This window comes from Cygnus olor, chromosome 17, assembly GCF_009769625.2.
Source record: "Cygnus olor isolate bCygOlo1 chromosome 17, bCygOlo1.pri.v2, whole genome shotgun sequence".
Lineage (NCBI taxonomy): Eukaryota > Metazoa > Chordata > Aves > Anseriformes > Anatidae > Cygnus > Cygnus olor.
Genome location: NC_049185.1, coordinates 4,013,284 through 4,028,710, shown reverse-complemented (window position 1 = coordinate 4,028,710; position 15,427 = coordinate 4,013,284). Strand labels below are relative to the sequence as shown.

Here is a 15,427-nt window from a genome sequence, read left to right as displayed (position 1 = left end):
AAGTCTTTTAATTTTTGCCATATATAAAATGCCCTAACAAATAAACAAGCAAAACTACTACCAGCGAAACACAGATCAGTTGCTTACAAATGGATCCTGGGTTTGTTTGAAAAGTACAACCTCACTGTAGGCTAAAGAACCGTGTTTAATTTTTGTGCTGATAATCTCTATATTTAAACCTTGTGTAAATGTTAAGAGTGTTGGATTTTCCTTAGATACAAAGTGCTAAGTTATGGCTGAGCATCAAAAAGGTTTCGAGTGGTTTGCATGGAACTGGTGTTCTTTCTTCTACTTAGAGAACAATCCAGCGTACTCATTTGCAGGGTTTTAAAAAGAACTGATTGAACTCTCGAGATGTTAAGGGTGATTGCTAATAATAAGGGGCTGAACTGCCCGTTACATAAAGATGATTTAAGTTTTTCTCATTTTTGAATCTACTACTTAATCTTTGGGCTCTTTGTTTCAGGATCTGGCTCCTTACCTACCCAGTGTGACTCCAGGACTGAAGGCATCTCTGCTGGATCCTGTACCTGAAGTAAGTCTTTTTGTACAAATACCATTTCAGTGCATTATGTTAAACTTTATCATCATCTTCTGTAGATCTGTAGTAAGGCTGACGCTTTTCTGTCTTAGTAACTTTGACAGGGTATTTTACAAATCTCTTGTTTCTCTTGTCTTTTAGGTGCGTACAGTGTCTGCAAAAGCACTGGGAGCCATGGTAAAGGGCATGGGAGAATCATGCTTTGAGGATTTGTTGCCATGGCTGATGGAGACACTGACATATGAGCAGAGCTCAGTGGACCGATCTGGTGCTGCTCAGGGTGAGGACAGCTGTGTCTGAATACGGAGCTCAGGCTTTCTCCTACTGAATCAGATTAGCTTTGTTGTTTCTGGCGTTTATCAGCTCTGTTACTTGCTTTTTTTCTCCAGGTCTGGCTGAAGTTATGGCTGGTTTGGGGGTGGAGAAGCTGGAGAAACTTATGCCAGAGATTGTAGCTACTGCCAGTAAAGTGGATATTGCTCCACACGTGCGCGATGGTTATATCATGATGTTCAACTACCTGCCAATTACCTTTGGAGACAAGTTCATTCCCTATGTTGGTCCCATCATCCCTTGTATCCTTAAGGTATGTAGCAGAGACCTAAAGAGTTTTGTTAGCAGATTAAAAAATAAAAAAGCCTCCAGAGTATTTTAAGCGTCATTTCCAGTAGTTGTGAGACAGGTAGATATTTGTTCAGCATTGCTGGGCTATAAAAATACATAAAAGAATTTAATTTATAAATGATTTATTCTTCCAAGTTATTTGCTTGCTGTCTTTTGTAGTCACTAGTAATTTCTTGAAATCACCTTTGTCCATTCACAACTCTATGGTTCGTTTACTTTTCGTGGCTGAGAGAAAACATCTTTTTGTTTTCCTTCTTGGTCTTGTATATTGTGGTGGAAAAAGAAAACAAAAACCAGGTTTCACAGACACTTCTCTCTCTGTTCAGGCACTAGCAGATGAGAATGAGTTTGTGAGAGACACTGCCCTGCGCGCTGGCCAGAGAATCATAAGTATGTATGCTGAGACTGCCATCGCGCTTCTCCTGCCACAGCTTGAGGATGGCCTGTTTGATGATTTGTGGAGGATAAGGTAGGGTATATCTTATCCACAGACTTTCCATGCTTAGAAAACTGGTGTGATTAAGACTTTGTTGCTTCTCAAGCAAGTGCAGAGACCTCCTATGAAGCAAAAGCAAATGTCTCTTTTTGCTTGATGATTGAGTATGATGCCTTATAGCACCGAGCCTGAGAAGCCCTGCCAGCCATGGATCAGGTTTCCTGGTACCTGCAAAGCATTCCTACTAGATTATTAATTCTGACAACAACCCTGACAAGCACTTCCAAGGTAGCTGATGTGGCAATATTTAGTCGCAAACATATTGTTTCTCATTTTTCAAAGTGCTGAGTAAGGTATTGTTCACTTGTGTATGGAAATGTGCAGTGGAGCACTCACAGCTAATAGCAGTTGCTCAAAAATTAGTTGTACTAAGAGGCTTTTGTCAGCTGAGTGCTGATGGTTGCCTTTATCCCAGGTGAATGTCTTTTGGGTTGGCACAGATACTGGCAAAGTCATCTTCCTTTTCAGAGTCCACACAATTCCCTGATACATTACTTTGATACAGGAGCTCTCTCGTCCTGTCTGGCTTGGAATTCATTCCTTCCCCTTCTCTCCAGCATGCTTGTTCACAGTCATGTAGGCAGAATGATCTTATGTATCAGCCCATACAGCATTTCAGTGCTGACCTAACTCTTTGCCTTGCATTTTGTTCATGTTTCTATTTGATGTATTGCTATACTTGGACACGGACTGCCTGATTACTCTGTTTGTAACACTTGACTTGCTTTCTGTTGCCAGGTTTAGCTCAGTTCAGCTCCTTGGAGATCTTTTATTCCATATCTCAGGAGTGACTGGAAAAATGACCACAGAAACTGCCTCAGAGGATGACAACTTTGGAACAGCCCAATCGAACAAGGTAAAGCTGTTCCTGTGTGTTGTGCTTTTTTTAAAATCAGCTTGGAAAGCCTGCTGGAAAGACATATTGAATAAGCATGTATCTTGTTCTTTTTGGAAGTTTCAGGTGTGGATAACACAGTTCTGTGCTGTTTCTTTTCAGGCTATCATTAATGCTCTTGGTGTGGAGAGGAGGAACAGGGTGCTGGCAGGGCTGTACATGGGCCGCTCTGACACCCAGCTGGTAGTGCGTCAAGCCTCCTTACATGTCTGGAAGATTGTAGTCTCAAACACTCCTCGCACACTGCGTGAAATTTTGCCAACCCTCTTTGGGCTTCTGCTGAAATTCTTAGCCAGTACTTGTGCAGATAAACGAACGGTGAGAAACTGAGTAATGCATTCCTGTTACTGCAGACCTTATAAACTAATTCATGAAGAACACAGGAACATTTTTTTATGAATCACTCTAAAGCTATAATGAATTTAATTGGACTGAGAGTGAGTATAAGAGTTCTCTCTTTACTGAAGGCAACTGTGATGACAGTAAAACTATTTTTTCTATGACTACTTGTTAATAGTGCTGTTTCCATTGCTGCTACTCTGTCTATACCATAAAAGGTAGTTTGTAGTCAAAAGCTAACTTTGCTCAAAATTCAGCTTCTTAAGTTTTATAAAACAAGAAAATAATTAATTAATTTTGGGGGGATAGGTTGCGGCACGGACATTGGGAGACCTTGTCCGGAAGTTAGGAGAGAAGATCCTTCCTGAAATCATTCCTATTCTGGAAGATGGACTGAGGTCAGACAAGAATGATGAAAGACAAGGAGTCTGCATTGGGCTGAGCGAGATAATGAAATCTACCAGCAGAGATGCGGTAAGTTAAATAAGGAAGGTGAAATTTGCCATTTCCTAGGTATTTGTTACAATGCTGCTGTTGCAGTAGAGACACAGAAATATAGTGACAGTATTGGACTTCCTTTGTGGACTAAATTCAGGACTTAAAACTAACATGAGTTGCTGTTGAGGCAAATGTACACATTTGCATCTGTTGATATATTTAAACCATCGCACAGTTCTGACTTTTATGAGCTATCATAATAAAAAACATCCACATGGCATCCCTAGAGCACTGTGAATCTTTGATTAATCCTTCTTTTCTTCCGGTATATTTCAAGCAAACAGAAACTTAGTGTCTGCTGTGTAAATTCCTGTTCTTAGGTATTCTACTGAGATGCACGTGTCCATTGTGCTTTAGATATTCTGTAATTTTATCTCTACGTTTTCAGGTACTGGTTTTCTCCGAGTCCCTAGTTCCTACTGTGAGAAAAGCTCTGTGTGACCCTCTGGAAGAAGTCAGAGAGGCCGCAGCTAAAACATTTGAACAGTTGCACTCAACAATTGGACACCAAGCTCTTGAGGACATCCTGCCATTTTTATTGAAGCAGCTGGTAAGCATTACTCAGTGTTAGTCAACAACTTAATGATGTTGTGGGACAAGTTTTGAATGACTAGCTTAAAGGAGAGGGAAGCTTGCATTGGCAGACCCTTCCAGGGAGTGGCATCTCTACATTGTCTCCTCCTAGTCATGCTAGCCATCAGCAGGGCAAGTCTTGTGGCTAAAGTACAAGCCTAAGAATTGCTGCATCTGGCTCTGCTAGGGAATTGCCATTGTCACCTCCATAAATTGGCCACCATGCCTGATATGTCACATCAGAAAAATGTGACGTAAGAGCTTGTTTAGGTTTTAGCTATATAATAGAAGAGCATTTTTAGATAGAAGGACCTGTGTAAGTACTGGTTATATGATCACGTGGTGAATTGTCACTTGAAACAGGGTTTAGCTTGGTGTGTCACAAATCATGTCTCAGGTTTATAATGTTCTTTCTCCCTGTAGGATAATGAAGAGACATCTGATTTTGCTGTGGATGGTCTTAAACAAGTTATGGCTGTCAAGAGCCGGGTGGTGTTGCCTTATTTGGTGCCAAAGGTACAACTGGAAACAAATTTTAAACTTAGAGCTATGTTTTTATTCTATTTTCTGCCAGATTTCTTTGGACTGATGACAAAATATTTTGAAATTTTCTTCCGATTTTATGCTCAAAACATTGTCACTGTGGTTGTGATGCACTCATACTTAAAACTTTCTCATGTTATAGATGACTTAAAATTCATTCCTTCTGAAGAAACTTCGTGCTTGTCTCATTTTTTATTTTTGTTTTGTTTTTTTTTTTTTAGCTGACTACTCCCCCTGTGAATACCCGTGTGCTAGCTTTCCTCTCATCAGTAGCAGGGGATGCTCTGACAAGGCACTTGAGTGTCATCCTGCCTGCTATGATGTCTGCACTAAAAGAGAAGCTGGGGACTAGTGAAGAGCAACTGGCAAGTAGCACGGTTCAGTTCTCTGTTATGACTGGTTGCCTGAAGATAGTGCTTTGGGTTTATTTCTCAGCACAGAATCTGTGTTCTCTAGATTCACAGATTGCATATTCCATCCACTAGCTTCTTCAGGCTGAGTTTTCTTGCCTGGTGGCATATTGAGAGTTGAAAAACATATGCTTTCCAAATCCATTTGTATCCGTATGAAAGTCTCTTTGGCCTGCAACAAGATGCAATTCTCAGTTTACTTATTCTTGGAGAACTGCCAGAGCGTCTAGTTAACTTTATTTATTACTGGTATAGAAGACTGAGAGATTAAAGGGCTGGAAGGAGAAAATCTCCTATTTTGCACGCAGCACTCCTTCTTAACTGCTTTCAGAAACATCTGTTATTTGGACTCCAGAGAACATCCTGGAGCTGTGACTGAATATAGACATGTACACAAGTTGGTGAATTGGGAATGTTGGTGATGAAGTCCTCTTTTCTGTCTGCTGTAGATGCCCTTTCACTCAGCTTCTAGATGTGCTTGTAATTAGTATTATGATGCAAAGCCTCAAACTACTTAAATAAAAAAAAAAAAGTTATCTGACAAGACCCATGGTGTCTGGGCGTAAATAAGATCAGGCAGACTGAGCTAGTCTAATTTTTGGAAGTTAGCCCCTCTGTAGCTGCAGAGCTACCTGTGCAACAGTTCAGGTCACTTGTTAAATTTCGAGAGATGATTTTATACCTGTCTTTGCTCCAAGACTAGTGACCCATTTATAGCTTTATTTAACCCTAAAATTTGTCACTAAGTAAGTATAAGGACTCAAATATAAGTGGGAAATTGGTTCTGAATTGAGCCTTTAATGGCAGTGTGACCAGCTATTCCATAAGAAAAGATCAGCAAGTGGGATATATTGTAGTATTTATCTAAGAGATAATGCTCTGGATAACACGGGCAAACCTGGTGCTAAATCTGGCTTTATTCTATTTGAGAGTTAATGTAAAGTTAATTTGGACTCTTTAGGAGATGGCAAACTGCCAGTCTGTAATCCTGTCCGTGGAAGATGATGTTGGACAGAGAATTATAACTGAAGATTTGCTAGAAGCTACCCGCAGCCCTGAGCTGGGAATGAGACAAGCAGCAGCTGTCATTCTGAATATCTACTGCTCCAAGACAAAAGCAGACTATACCGGTCATCTCAGGAACCTGGTTTCAGGCTTGATACGACTATTTAATGATACCAATCCTGTAGTTTTGAATGAAAGCTGGGATGCACTTAATTCCATCACCAAGGTAAGATGCAGCTTTAAAAGGTTACGGTGGTAATGGCTGGCAAGGAGAAAGCGGGGATAGAGCTGCTAAAATACTGCCTGAATTGAACCTTTTGTTTTGATTGTAAATGCCATTTACATTTGCAAATGCTGCAAAGATTTGAGAGTTACAGGCTGAGCTTGACATCAGCATTGTGGGTGAAGGAGCAGGCCTTTGGAAGAGGCAGGAAATAGCTGCCTTCTCTTGATACACCTGAGAATTCAGAAAGAAAAGCTGGTTGTGATGTTACCTCATCTTTGTCTTACCCCTTTCTCCTGCAGAAATTAGATGCTGGGAACCAGCTTGCCCTCATTGAGGACCTACACAGGGACATCCGGGTTGTAGGGAATGAGGCCAAAGGAGAGCATGTGCCAGGATTCTGCATTCCTAAGAAGGTAAAGGATCAGACTGAGCATGTGATGCAAAGGTGGAGTCATCACAGCCACCCCCACCTTTTGGGGGTTTGATTGATAAGATGTTACAGCTATTAGAAATACTGAAAAAATTCCAAATCCACATGTTGGAGACTTTTTGTAGGCTACCCCTGCTCTTGAATTACCTTGCAGGCAACTCCTTTTGTAACAAAATCTTTGACAATTCTGTTATGCTTGTAAGTCATGATTGCTGGCTGCTTCTTGTGGAGGTGTAATGCTGGACTTGTGTGCCAAATTTCTCTGGTTTAAAAATTCCCTCATCCACCAGCACTTTCCTCATAGCAACTGGCTTAGCAAGGCGTAGATGCATGAAATCAAGCTGAATAAAAGTAGCTCTGTAAATGTGGAAGCAGGCAGCTGAAGGTCAACAGGAAATTGAGAGAAACTCTCCAAGCTTGTTCATCTGGTGTATAACAGGAGCAAAAATAAGACATTTTTTGCATCAAAGCTTCTGAGCTTTCTTATCTAATTGTCATGACAGGGAGTGACTTCTATACTCCTGGTGCTGCGGGAAGGTGTTCTAACTGGCAATCCAGAGCAAAAGGAGGAAGCAGCAAAGGCCTTAGGGCTAGTTATTAAGCTGACTTCTGCTGAAGCTCTTAAACCATCTGTGGTAAGCATTACTGGACCACTCATTCGGATCTTGGGAGATCGGTTCAGCTGGAATGTCAAGGTGGCTCTGCTTGAAACATTAAGCCTTCTTTTAGCCAAGGTAAGATTCAAAGTAATTGACTCTGATTTGTGAACATATACCATGATAACCTTCCTAAAATCTGCTGCTCTTCATTTAAATACAGCTAGGATAGCTGCTGGTGTAGATCTGATATTTAGGAATGGCATTGGAACTGGCCAACTGAAAAAAAGCCCCCAGTTTTTGAATCACTAGGCCTCTTAGAAATATTGCTAAATGCTGGTCCCACTTTCACATGATTAAAAACTACTATGTAATTAATTTCCCTCCTGCATTCTCCCCGTTTTGTGAAATGTTAAGTTCAAAGATGATAATCTCATGCATTTGAACTGAGCTGAGCTTTTACTCAGTGCTCTGTACAGAAAAGAACATTCATGATGGTGTAGAAATCTTTTAACACTTCCCTTGTATTTCAGTCTACAGAAAATAAGGTTAGATTTGAAATGAATAAACATTTCATGGTAAAGCACTGTTTGTGTTCTTCCTGTTTTAGTAGCCTGGTAGATCTGAGTAAGGGCTATTTGCTACTGTGATAACTGACTGCTACAGAAGTCATGCTGCTTACAGGCCTTGATTTCTAGCCACTGTTTCAGACTTGTCTGCATCACTTTTCCTTCTTTCATCTCTGGTATAGGTTGAGATTGCCCTGAAACCATTTTTGCCTCAGTTGCAAACAACCTTCACCAAAGCTCTGCAAGACTCTAACCGTGCTGTTCGGCTCAAAGCTGCCGATGCTCTTGGCAAACTCATTGTTATCCACGTAAAAGTGGATCCTCTCTTTACTGAGCTATTGAACGGAATTCGTTCCAGTGATGACTCTGCCATCAGGTAGGGTGGAGGTGGTACCTCAGACTTCGCCGCTTATTAGGGATAAGGGAGGGCTAGAATGGCTGAGCTACTGTAGCTGTTTGAGTAGAATTTCTTCCCTCCCTTAGTTCTGAGAGTAAGATTTACTTACTGTTAATCAAGACTTGTAAAACCAGGGACGTGGATGATAGGTACTTTCTGGGTCAAAAGCTAAGCCCTGATATATTACATCAGGGAGGTGTTACTTGGCATCTGCTCAGTTCTTCTCCCTTCTAAATCACAGAATGTTAGGGTTTGGAAGGGACCTTGAAAGATCATCTAGTCCAATCCCCCTGCTGGAGAAGGAACTCTTCAAGCCCCCCCCAGCAACCACTGCAACCCACGTTCAGATACAAGACTGCATCAGTTGCCAGTTTGACCTAAAGTAATGCAGTTACTCTTGTATCCTAAGTATACAGATCCCTAACAAAATAATTTCCTGGTTTATTTCTTAAAAATCTTTGAATAGTCAGAAGATATTTATGTTGTAAGAGACAGACACAAACATGGAAATATTCTCTAGTGTGGAGCTCTTATCAGCGGAGGGAACATCAGTCTCCTAAACTGCAGGGCATGTTAATCTAATTGCTGCATGAGAAATTCTTACGGGTGTCCAGAGCTCAGTTTATTCTTTAGCGTGAGGGAAGAGGCAATCTCTGACTGTATGTTGTTATCACTTCTAGGGACACGATGCTGCAAGCTCTGCGGTTTGTGACACGAGGAGCTGGTGCAAAAGTAGATGCTACGATTAGGAAGAATATCAGCACGGTGCTTCTGGGGATGCTGGGACATGATGAGGTATTGCTTCAGACAGCTGCAAAGGATCCACATTGTGGACAGCCTTATTTTTAAACTTACCATCTGAACTTTCTAACAAAATTATTTTCTAAAACACCTTCTGGGGGAAGAAACTTACATAAAGAAGCATTTTAGTTGGGCATTGCTCACCAAACAATGCGGTCTGTAAAATCAATCTTGTTGGAGCCTTGTACGGTTAACTGAGAGCCAAGTGCAAGAATTGGAGATCTCTAGCCAGTTACTTTTAACTCTGAAAACCTGTTAGTTTAATGTTTCCTTAGCAACCGTATATGTGGGTTTGACCTGCAGTTCCTCACCGACATGCTTGAGAAAGATCTAAAGTCAGGATTTGCTTTTTATCTCAGAGAAAACCTGCAGTACCTTCGCTGCATGCACATACATGTGTCTGTAGGCTCTCATGTGGGGGTTGTCATTTACTGTGAGGAATTCTTTGCTAATGACAGATTTTTCTCCAGTAAATAAGAAACACTAAGTTTAATATAGTGTTTTCTGTATATGACAGCAACAGTATCATGTGTGAGATTAAAATAAATAGGGTTTTTTTTGTGTGTTCTGATCTTTGCAATGCAGACATACAACTATTGTCATGCTAGAAACAGAAAAACAGAAAAATTCCCATTGGATTTTATGTTTCACGGTGGAGAATTGCAGTCATGATACAGTTGCATAAGAAGCCAAACCTACAAAAGTCTGGAAGCTTTAAATTTAAAGTACTATGGGTTTATTACAGAGATAAGCTTATCTAGAGATGGCTAGAAGTAATGCTTATTTTCTAGACTGAATCAAAATGTGTTAACGTATCCTTTAAAACTTTCACTTTCATCTTTATGACTTTTTCATTTAACAAGTCAGAATTTACGTGAGACCTCTAATTCTTCAATCTCTGCTGGCTTTTTTTTATTTGACTGTGGAAGAGGCTTTAAACTCCATTCCGTACAACAAACCTCGTGAACTGACAGAAATCCACAGGTAGCAGGAGTGAAAGGGTGCCTACTAGTATGTTTTCCCCCTTCTCTTTTTATTTCATATCATCCTCTGTCACTTGCTCTTCTTGCTCCTGATCTGTGATGTACATTGACCCCCACCAGCATTACTCTCTCCCTCCTTCCCTTGTTAGGATGCCACCCGCATGGCCTCAGCTGGCTGCTTGGCAGAACTGTGTGCATTTCTGTCAGAAGAGGAGCTCAGTACTGTTCTCCAACAACACTTACTGGGTAGGTGAAGTTACTGTGACCAGAACTGAATCTGAAAAGCAGGGGAAGATACCTTCTTAGCCAGCAGTTTGGGAAAACTTTGTGACTAGTGATTTAGGTTCCTCCTCCTGATCTTAAACCTGAATCTTGAGATTTCCTTGTACTTTTCTTGCTCGTGGCTGTTCATGTGTACACTCTGGTACACTGCTGAGCACAGGATAGTGGCTGTAATTCAGGTTTACCTGTATTTTTTCTGGATTTGTTTTTAGGTGAGTTGATGAAAGTACCAGCATGGCCAAGTAATTGCTTAGTGCTGACGCACAGAGGATGGGAGGTGACAGGATGTTGAGGAAGGGTGGAGGGACGGTTGTCCCACCTTAGTTGATGACACTGTCAACTTAGATTGGCTTACACTTATTGCAGACCAAATCTGGTGGCTTCGGATGCTTTTGGAAAATTAATCTTTCAGTTAGACAAATGCATGAATTTTGTAGGAAACTGTAGGTTGGGAGTGCTGTGGTACTCTGTGGAATTAAAAAAAGGGAATCTGTTACCTGGTTTCAAATTACGGATTACTTTTACATTTTTATTAGTGTCAAAGCTTATGTAATTCCAAAGGCAAGTTGCTTCATGCACTAAGTGATGCGGGTCTGACTACATGTGACTTAGAAGACCATCAGAAATAGCCAGGTTCAACAATGCAGAGTCATTTCTTTGTGTCAGGTTTCCATATCTGCCCAGAGGGTGTTCCTGTCTGATAGTGGTGGTGTGTTTTAGCACAGTTTGTAGCTCTTTGGGAGGAGTGGAGAAAGGAAGATGCTGCTTTAGATGCTGTTAATTATTTAATTTTATGTAAGAGGGTTGACAAACTGACAAATATTTTCTCAGATGTAGCCTTTTTAGAGGTAGATTTTTTTTTTGTCATTTCTAGCAGATGTCTCTGGAATTGACTGGATGGTGAGACATGGACGAAGCCTGGCCCTCTCGGTGGCTGTAAACGTTGCTCCTTACAGGCTGTGTTCCCCCAAATACTACAACAGTGTTCAGGAGATGATCCTCAGCAATGCCACCGCTGACAGGGTAAGCACTACCTGAGGGTGGGCAATTTCTGTTCAGGTGTTTGTGGGAGTAGTTTTAAAAGGCACACAAGTCCACTGTAATACCAAAAAAAAAAAAAAGGAACAAAAAATTCCCAAGTGCACTATGAATGTTCTCCTTTGACTAGATGCAGTTGTATAGTGAAATGACATGAGTGTCCTAATTCTTTGAGTTCTGGTCTCTGTGGAGATGAAGATTAAATAATCTTCAGCTGTGGAGCAACTTTCACTGGGAATAAATTACACTTCTGCTGTCCCATTATAGTTCTCATTCACGGGCCAGGTTTACAAGAAGTGCAAATATTTCAATTTAGGAGGAAGATTTTAAAAATAGGGTTGCACGAATAACTTAGCGTTGAGAACTTGTGGGCCATGTAGGGTCTGCCACCATATTCCATGATGATTTTTATCATCATATTCCATCGTGATTTTTATAGTACTTATCCAATAACATTACATTGTTTTCATGAGTTGCATGCTACCATTGTTTTAAAGATCTGTTTAGCCTTTTGCAAAAGCTCACCAGTCTGTGGGCCTGCAACTAGTACAGACTCTACAGAGTCTCTAACTATGGGCCTAGTTATGAAGGCTGTTGAACTCTGCTGTAATAACACCAGTTTCTGTTTTTATGGTGAAGATACCCATTGCAGTTAGTGGCATCAGAGGGATGGGCTTTCTTATGAAGTACCACATGGAAGAAGGAGGGAACCTGCCTCCAAAACTTTCCAACCTCTTTATTAAGGTAAGACCGTTCATGCTACCTGGTATTGGTTTCCTGGGATCTTAACTAGTGTCATATGATCTTTCTTTCACCTAATTCATAGGTGGTTTTCTGTATAAAATATCTGTATCGTAACGTAGCATTAAAGCTGAAACCTCAGCTCCCTTATTTTGGGAAGCTCTAAATCCCTTGATGCTTGGAAATCTAGGTCAGTCTTTTTTGTAGCAAAGCACAGACAGAATAACTTTACTAGCCTACTTTGCAGCTGCAAACACAATACCACCATCTCTGTTGTAATGTGGAAATTTGACTTTTGTTCTGTGTTCATTGTGATTTTTTTTCCTTTGCAATAACAAACAGCTGGCAGAGACAGAAAACTGTAGCGGGGGAGTTGTCAGTTTGTTTTTTAAGGTTGCTAACGGATTTTGTTAGAAAGGTACCAAATACCAACTCCTTTCCTCCGCTGGTTTTGCTGTGGTACTTTTCAACTTTTTTTTTTTTTTTTGGAAGGGAGTAGCTCCTACAGCCTGGAAGAAAAGTGAATATTGAAGTTAATGCTTTTTTTCAATTCATATCTATTTAAATAATCTACCTCAGAATTCCTTTCTTTCTCTGATGTTCTGGTTTATTTTTTTCCCATGAAAGTAGAAAGAATCTGATTTTGAACGTTAGAACCTCAGGATCTTTTTTAATGTCTTAGAAAAGGTAAGGGAAGATAGAGTGAGAAGTAGTGCTGGAGCAGGTGAGCTGCTGTTTTTTATTTTGTCTGTTATCTTTATTGTAAATAAAAATGTGTTACATTTTCAGGTTTTACATTTCAGTCTATCAAACGTGCAAGTTGACATGGAGGCTTTAATTCTTCAAAGCAATCTTTTTGTTTGAAATTCTACATCCATATGTTAATTTGTATCATAGAATGATGTTAAAATATAAGAATCAAAATTGTCACAGGACCTTTATCACAGTACTAATTGTTGACATTTAGATGTTAGCTTTCATGTTTTAATATGTTGAGATTAAATCAAAAGTAAGCATCTCTCAATTTTTTATTTTAAAACAAAATATCCTATTGAAATGCACCTTAAACGCCAATCAGAGATTGACTGGGCTGTTTCTGCTAATTGAATGTATTTTATAGATGTCCTAACACTGTCAGCTTTTGCTGCATTCAGTGGTCACTGTCATTTCCTGAGACTGCTGAAAGAGAAGCATGTGACCCTGCCAACAACCACATTTTAAGAAGCTTTCTTTTGAAAAAGTATCTTGTTTAATCTTCTCTTACTGTTATACATAAGTTTAGTAAAAGTTGTTTATAACTAACATGTTTCTCTCTTGTGTATCTTTGACTGCTTGTTTTTCTTGTTGTAGCTTAAGATACTTGAATTAGAAAAAAGGTAAACGTGTGCTTTAAGTGCCTGTCCTTGGTATGTCTTAATTTAAGACCATCTTTGTCTCCTTCAGTGTCTCCAGAACTCATCCAGTGATATAAAGTTAGTTGCAGAGAAGATGATCTGGTGGGCAAATAAAAACCATCTTCCCCCACTGGATCCTCAGACAATAAAACCAATTCTCAAAGCACTTCTGGACAACACAAAGGACAAAAACACGAGCGTAAGAGCCTACAGCGACCAAGCCATTGTTAACCTTCTGAAGATGAGAGCGGGTGAACAAGTACTTGAGGTATGAGACAGAAGAAAATGTAACCACCAGTAGTAGGCTGTGTCACGTGGCTCTGCCTTTGGTTGTTTTAAGTGTTGGGCCTGGAGTCTCAGAAGGTGCTGGCAGTCTCTTCTGGAATAGATGGTGTGGGCTGTTCCTATTTGCATTTAAGCCTTCATCACTATTCTCATGCTAAGCTTTGAAGAAATATGCAAGTTATCTGATACTGTACAATCATACCGTGAAGTATTGTGAAGATCAAGGTGTTTAATGAACCCTTAATGTTTACATCAGTAGACTTGCTTTCAAAATGCCTGAAGCCTTACAGTGCTGTAGTTACCTCAGCTAGAACTGGTAGTTTATTGCTGTTGTCACCTGTATAGTCCTATTGCAGCATTAGTGGTGCTAGAGAGAGTATTTTTAGGATGGATGGAATGAATACCCCTTTGTTACATCCATATCCAGACCTCTTTTCAAAGTCCTAGCTGGTTTTGGATAGTTCTCATGTTTGGAATCATAAAACCAGATGAAGGCTTTGGGCATATTTGAAAAATTGTAGACAGATATACCTGGTGAGGCACTTAAATCTGTTATTTTGAATGGTGTATCCTAAGGAATTGGTAATTGGTGTTGTCTTCTTTCCACAGTCGGTTTCCAAGATTCTGGATGCTGCCAGCTTGGAGCTTCTCAACGAAAGCTGCAGGCGATCTCTTAAGAAGCTGGCTGGCCAGGCTGACTCTGACGAACAGATAGATGACACTATACTGACGTGATAATAAAGCTCGAAAAGACAAGAAAACACTGAACCAACCGCTGCATCAGCATTTCAACTCAAAACACCTATTTTAAATGTTTTCATTTTTGAAAATGTTAATTCTGATGGGATTTCATGAAAAGGACTCCCAGAGAGTATTTTAGTATCGAATATACCAGAATAGCCTTAATTAGACCCACATTAGCTGAAAATTGAAAATTTGGTCCCCTTTTTGAAACAGATAATGCGCAAGAAACAGATATACTAATCAATACTGGTAAATTACGGCCAATTGTGAGGTGTGGCTAGAGCACATCAGGCTTAAACTCTGGTGATACCTATTTCTTTTCCAAGGTCTCTGCAAAAACTCCAGTATTCGAAATACTGTTGGTCTTTTCCAGAGACCCTGTGAAGCTGGAATAGAACTCAGTGAAAGTTCAATCGTATTGTTTTTGTGTACTGCTAACTTGCTGCTTGTGACGGTTCTGAAGACTGAAAATCCCTGTAAAACACAGTATTTAAAACAGCCTTAGAAATCACAGATACAAAAGGGGAATTAAATGCAGTCTGTTTAAAGAAGGAACATTTAATAAAGGCTTTGACTTTGATCCTTCTGGTGTAAACTGTTCTTAGAAATTCATTTGTCAACAAACTAATACTGTGATTTACTTTTTGGACCTGCCTTTTCTAGGGCATACGGTTTGTAGAGTGGGTAGTGCTGCAATCTATAAAAACCCTTTTGCAAAACTGAGGAGGCTAGGGTTTAAAACCAAGCCAGAAGTGACATTTAATGAAATTTGTAATTACTCCTGTTCATTTCCAAAGTATTTTTGACTACATCCAGCTTTTTGTTATTTGACTTGCGAAAAGTCCTCTATTTTTGTCTTCAAAGGCTTTGAAAGATACTTGGCACTTCCAACACATGGATTTTTTTTGTCAATGAGTTGTACTGCCCCAAGAAAGCAGTGTTTTATTTTACCTGGCCAACTATGCAATTATGTGGTTTCTTTTTTTTTTTTTTTAATTGACTAATACCTTTAATGCC

The 15,427-nt window shown here is 39.9% G+C and overlaps 1 protein-coding gene across 2 annotated transcripts in view; it reads left to right on the top strand.

Annotated features, from left to right (window-relative positions):
- GCN1 (GCN1 activator of EIF2AK4) overlaps window positions 1-14,990 on the top strand; it is a 43,124-nt gene extending 28,134 nt beyond the window's left edge. Inside the window, exons 39-58 of one of the 2 annotated variants that reach the window (XM_040576571.1) lie at window positions 467-535; window positions 683-821; window positions 931-1,127; window positions 1,492-1,634; window positions 2,400-2,517; window positions 2,659-2,874; window positions 3,205-3,369; window positions 3,782-3,943; window positions 4,390-4,482; window positions 4,731-4,874; window positions 5,881-6,150; window positions 6,450-6,563; window positions 7,084-7,314; window positions 7,928-8,121; window positions 8,823-8,937; window positions 10,076-10,172; window positions 11,086-11,231; window positions 11,886-11,990; window positions 13,431-13,649; window positions 14,276-14,990. In XM_040576571.1, the coding sequence (XP_040432505.1) occupies window positions 467-535; window positions 683-821; window positions 931-1,127; window positions 1,492-1,634; window positions 2,400-2,517; window positions 2,659-2,874; window positions 3,205-3,369; window positions 3,782-3,943; window positions 4,390-4,482; window positions 4,731-4,874; window positions 5,881-6,150; window positions 6,450-6,563; window positions 7,084-7,314; window positions 7,928-8,121; window positions 8,823-8,937; window positions 10,076-10,172; window positions 11,086-11,231; window positions 11,886-11,990; window positions 13,431-13,649; window positions 14,276-14,401 (3,063 nt within the window). In that variant the 3' untranslated portion in view covers window positions 14,402-14,990. Of the gene's footprint in view, window positions 1-466; window positions 536-682; window positions 822-930; window positions 1,128-1,491; window positions 1,635-2,399; window positions 2,518-2,658; window positions 2,875-3,204; window positions 3,370-3,781; window positions 3,944-4,389; window positions 4,483-4,730; window positions 4,875-5,880; window positions 6,151-6,449; window positions 6,564-7,083; window positions 7,315-7,927; window positions 8,122-8,822; window positions 8,938-10,075; window positions 10,173-11,082; window positions 11,232-11,885; window positions 11,991-13,430; window positions 13,650-14,275 lie in introns of both variants that reach the window. The other variant, XM_040576570.1, reaches the window with a different exon arrangement.
- The last annotated feature ends 437 nt before the right edge of the window (window positions 14,991-15,427 follow it).